This window comes from Gigantopelta aegis, chromosome 7, assembly GCF_016097555.1.
Source record: "Gigantopelta aegis isolate Gae_Host chromosome 7, Gae_host_genome, whole genome shotgun sequence".
NCBI lineage: Eukaryota > Metazoa > Mollusca > Gastropoda > Neomphalida > Peltospiridae > Gigantopelta > Gigantopelta aegis.
The window spans coordinates 38,481,450-38,487,253 of NC_054705.1; the positions used below are offsets into that span (position 1 = coordinate 38,481,450).

General features: G+C 36.5%; 1 protein-coding gene across 1 annotated transcript in view; it reads left to right on the forward strand.

Annotated features, from left to right (window-relative positions):
- The first annotated feature begins 1,505 nt into the window (after positions 1-1,505).
- LOC121376767 overlaps positions 1,506-5,804 on the forward strand; it is a 10,744-nt gene continuing 6,445 nt past the window's right edge. The window contains exon 1 of the mRNA XM_041504540.1: positions 1,506-1,626. Coding sequence (XP_041360474.1) covers positions 1,545-1,626 — 82 coding nt within the window. The 5' untranslated portion in view covers positions 1,506-1,544. The remainder of the gene's footprint in view (positions 1,627-5,804) is intronic.

Genomic DNA, 5,804 nt, shown 5'->3' on the forward strand with positions numbered 1-5,804 from the left:
TTAAAATGCTCTATTTTCCGTAATGGTGTAAAATGTAGCAACAAAATTACCAAGATGTTCACATCTGACAGAAAGTGTAAAATTTCGTATATAGAGGTATTTTGGTTTGCTAAATTAAAAAAATTATGGAACCAAGAAGTCTGACAGACTGGTTAGTCGCCATCTTGAATTTAAAGATGGCCGCCATAACAAAATATTAATTGCCCATATTTCGGCTTCTGAACCACCTAGGAATTGGAATTTGGTATATAGAGGTGTTTTGATTTGCTAATATAAAAAGTGATGAATCCAACTAGTCTCACGGGCTGGTTAACCGCCATCTTGAATTTAAAGATGGCCACCATAACACAATATCAATTGCTCATATCTCAGCTTCGGAACTATTCAGGAGACTGAAATGTGATATATAGTGGTATTTTTGTGGGCTAATTAAAAACAAATTGATGGATCCAAAAAGTGTGACAAGCTGGTTAGTTGCCATCTTGAATTTAAAGATAGCCATGCTATGCCAAAATATCAATTGATCATATCCCGGCTTCTGAACCCCGTAGGAGGTGGATTTTGACAGGTAACCATACATTTTCGGGGACAAAGAATCTAAATCGGGGCCATTTGGGAGCCATCTTCAACTTCAAAATGGCCTTCATGCCTATGATACAGAAGTCGACTATCCCATTAAAAAAAAAAAAAAAAAAAAAAAAAAAAAACACCCATGAAAATGAGTGTTTCAAGTTTAAACTGTAAATGACAAAATTATCATATTACCAGTATTTGGCAGCATATTACTATACTGAAAATGACAATATGATTTTAAAACATTCATAGGCCCTTGATGCACTCTGTGGTACACCTAACTCATTTTCGCCCAACATGTGGGATAGCCAACTTTACTTCTTAGCGGCTCGTCTTCTTATCATTTGAACTTGTTGATCATGTCGATAACGAAAACATTGTCCTGAAAACCCCCACAAAAAACCCCCACATAGTTGCCTGCATTCACTGCATTAAGGGGTCAAAAGGGGCAATTGCCCCGGGCCCCCCTGCCAGACTAAAAAGAAACATATGGTTAAGGACCACACAGATTTTGAGAGGAAACCCGCTGTCGCCACTACATGTGCTACTCTTTCCGATTAGCAGCAAGGGATCTTTTATTTGCGCTTCCCACAGGCAGGATAGCACAAGCCATGGCCTTTGTTGAACCAGTTATGGATCACTGGTCGGTGCAAGTGGTTTACACCTACCCAATGAGCCTTGCGGAGCACTCACTCAAGGTTTGGAGTCGGTATTTGGATTTAAAAATCCCATGCCTCGACTGGGATTCGAACCCAGTACCTACCAGCATGTAGACCGATGACCTAACCACGGCGCCAACAATAAACTCTGAAAGGACAAGCTCAGAAATCTGTAGGAAATTAACAATTTTACCTCATCTGTCGTGTTGGCGCCATAACCGCAGCGTATTTCATCCAACCGCAATGGCTTTATCCGTATGACCAGCGTGGTCCCTGGAGAGGTGTTTCAATACGGAGAAGACGGATATAAAAATGACGTCATATACAACGTTAAAATTTAACACTGTGTCTTGTCAACATGGCTTTTACAGATCAGAAAAACAAAAGAATAAAGGTATGGAAACCGTTTTGTTCTGTTAGCACAAACACTTGACACATATTAGTATACATAAATAACATGGTTGTGTATTATTATTATTTCACAATATTTTGCTTATACTCTCTTTATACATGTCAATATTCAGGGGCGGCGCAGACGGTACCAGTATTATTACCAATAGTGGCCGTACCACTTTTCAAAGACAGGGGCGTAGGCTGGGGTTGGGTTCGGGGGTTCGGACGAAACACACACACACACACACACACACACACACACACACACACACACACACCCGCTGAAGCAAATGGTCCGCTTGCCGTACTAAAACATACAAGTTTCGGGTGGTGCAAAAACAAAATAGAAAAAGGTCCACTTGGTTCATATTCACCCCCCCCCCCCCAGGTCCAGATGACGCTACGACCCTGAAAGAGGTACGGTGTGTGTGTGTGTGTGTGTGCGTGTGTGTCTGTCTGTATGTATTTGCCTGTGTATGTGTGTCTGTGTGTATGTGTGTGTGCGTGTGTGTCTGTCTGTGACTGTGTGTGTGTGTGTCTGTGTGGGAGTATGTGTGTGCGTGTGCGTATCTGTGTGTCTGAGTGTGTGCGTGTGTGTGTATATGTGTGTGCGTGAGTGTGTGTCTGCGTATGTGTGCGTGTGTATGTGTGTGTGTATGTGTGTGTATGTGTGTGTGTGTCTGAATGTGTGTGTGTCTGTGTGTGTCTGTGTATGTCTGTGTGTGTGTGCATCTGTCTGTGTGTGTGCCTGTGTGTGTGTGTGTATGTGTGTGTGTGTGTGCGTGTGCGTGTGTGTGTGTCTGAGTGTGTATGTGCGTGTGTGTTTGTGTGTGTGTGTGTGCCTGTGTGTGTGTGTGTGTGTGTGTGTGTGTGTGTGTGGGCCTATGTGTGTGTGTGGGGATTATACACTGTTCCGCCCTTGATATTTATTGCTATTTAAAGTGCATTTATTTACAACAAAAATGTTGATTCCTCAGGGTCTTAGCTAGCGGGCGAGGGGGGCAACCACGAGCCGTACCACTATGTTATTTTACACTGTTCCGCCCCTGATATTTATTGCTATTTAAAGTGCATTTATTTATAACAAAAATGTTGATTCCTCAGGGTCGTAGCTAGCGGGGAAGGGGGGCATTGGTGGGGCAGTTACCACCTCCCCCCCCCCCAAAAAAAAGAGGTAAAAATAATAGAAACTTAAAGAAAATCCTCTTAATCGTTTGAAGGGGGGGGGGGGGGGGTAAAACACCCATGCGAAAATGGAAGTGTCAAACATTTTGGAGGTTTTTTTAATTATTTTTTTTAAAATTATTTTATTTATAAAGTGGAATTTTAAACCAGTTAACGAAGAATTTTATGAACTACACATGAAGAGTATAATGATTAGTCTTGGCAATTACGGTTTGACAAGTCGGAAATTTCCTGTTTCCGAGCACATCCGAACGCAACATACCACTTCTCTAATTCACACACAGGGCGACCAACTTTCCGGAATTTTTAACCCATATCCGGAATTTCGGAATTAATGCCAAATATACGAAATGTTTTCCAAAATCGCTATCATTACTTGTTTTTGGAAGCAACCATTTCTGAATTTATTTTTAATTTTCTATGTTTTTAAATCCTGAGTTTATTAAACCGAGTTTATCATTCTGCATTCTCCATTTCAACCTTAACTCGGTATTTTCTACAGTTTTGTGCTATTACTAAGACGTTTGTCTATTGGCTGTATTTGTCAACAGCCGATCAATGAAAATGTTTTTGACAATCGAGTAAACTGAAGCGATGTATGAAGTTGGTCTTACTTGTTTTGTAGTTTATGTATTCATTTTAAAGATATTTCAAATATCATATAGTAATTACTACGGAGCAGACATCGGTTCTATGGCGATGCATGCAACTTCGCCATGGTGGGTAAAAACTGAATATATAACAGAACACTTACGATCGTACAAAAACAAAAGAAACGAATCCACATTTCTCTTCTTTTCATATGCTTTCACATGCAACATTTCACCAAAATATATATACTCTTCAAAAAAGTTGGGGAACTCTAATAAGAATTTACAATTGGCAAAATTGTAAGGTATATTAGCTGTGGGGAATGGTTATATGATAATAGTGAATTAATTGGGCAAACATTACAACCGGTAGTTCAGTATTACAGTAGGTTTTATGACCACCAAAGATCTTGAAGAACGATTGGGGTCAGAAGTGAAATAACACACAATACTTATGATTAAATTTGAAACATACCTACTTACTAATAATATTAAAGGGACATTCCCGAGTTTGCTGCATTGTAAGATGTTTCCGACTAATAAAATATTTCTACGATTAAACTTACATATTGAATATATTTTCTTGTTTAGAATATTAGTGTCTGTATATTCAATGTGTTTCTGGTCGTCTTAATATTTGTAAGAAGCCCAAACTGGATTTTGTCTTCAAATAATTTCGTACGTACGAAAAAATCTTTTTTAGGAAATAAAATGAAGTTTAACCTAGTACACATATTAGAACGATCAGAAACACGTTTAATATACAGCCACTAATATTTTATGCACAAAAATGTATTTGATATGTAATTACAGTCATCACAAAGTCTCTGTTAGTCGATACCATCTTAAAAAGTGCAGCAAACTCAGGAATGTCCCTTTAAAAGTTCATATTGTATTTTGAATTATTATTATTATTATTATTGTTTTTTGTTTTTGTTTTTTTTTTTGTAGTTTTTTTTGTAGTTTAAAACAATAACGCTCAGTAAGACAAATTACCAATATAAATTATAATGATGTCATCAAGTATGACGACGACGTAATTTTCACATTTACCGAGATATGAACACACTCCCGTTGCTACGTCTGGACGAATGGGATGACGTCACTTAAGGATTGTATGTTTTTTTCTTTTACGTTCACCGGGGTACGAACAAAAAACAAAAAAGCATCCGCAAACTGAGTGAATGGCGAAGCCGTTCTCACGTAAGTGTGCGGATGATATTTTTGTTTCATACCCAGATGAACGTAAAAAAAAATAACAGACAGTACTTATAATTAAATTAGAATCATACAGGCTAATAATAACACTATAACTTCATACTTTATTTTGAATCATTTTTTTATCCTTACCCATATAATATGACATCATCAGATATGACGTTTCCTAACGACGTAATTTTTACGTTCATCGAAAAATGGACAAACTCCTGTTGCTACGTCTGGACCAATGGGATGACGTTACGTTGTAATGAATGTAACAGAAATTTAATTATTTAAGGATTGTCTGTTGTTTCTTTTACGTTCATCGAGGTATGAACAAAAAAAATAATCCGCAAACTGTGTGAATCGGCGAAGCCGTTCTCACATAATTTTGCGGATGATTTTTTTTTTTTTCATACCCAGATGAACGTAAAAGAAATAACAGACAATACTTGTAATTAAATTTGAATCATACATGCTAATAATAACACTAAAACGTCATACTTTATTTTGAATCATTTTGTATCCATAAACAATAACGCTCATTAAGACAACTTGCCCATATAAAACGACGTCATCACATATGACGTTCCCTGACGACGTAATTTTTACGTTCATCGAAAAATGAACAAACTCCCGTTGCTACGTCTGGACCAGTGGGATGACGTTACGTTGTAATGAATGTAACAGAAATTTAATTATATTGTAATGAATGCAACGGACATTCAATTATATTGCAATGAATGTAACGGAAGTTTAATTATATTGCAATGAATGTAACGGAAATTTAATTATATTGTAATGAATGTAACGGAAGTTTAATTATATTGTAATGAATGTAACGGAAGTTTAATTATATTGCAATGAATGTAACGGAAACGGAAGTTTAATTATATTGTAATGAATGTAACGGAAATTTAATTATATTGTAATGAATGTAACGGAAGTTTAATTGTATTGTAATGAATGTAACGGAAGTTTAATTATATTGTAATGAATGTAACGGAAGTTTAATTATATTGTAATGAATGTAACGGAAATTTAATTATATTGTAATGAATGTAACGGAAGTTTAATTATATTGTAATGAATGTAACGGAAGTTTAATTATATTGTAATGAATGTAACGGAAATTTAATTATATTGCAATGAATGTAACGGAAGTTTAATTATATTGTAATGAATGTAACGGAAGTTTAATTAT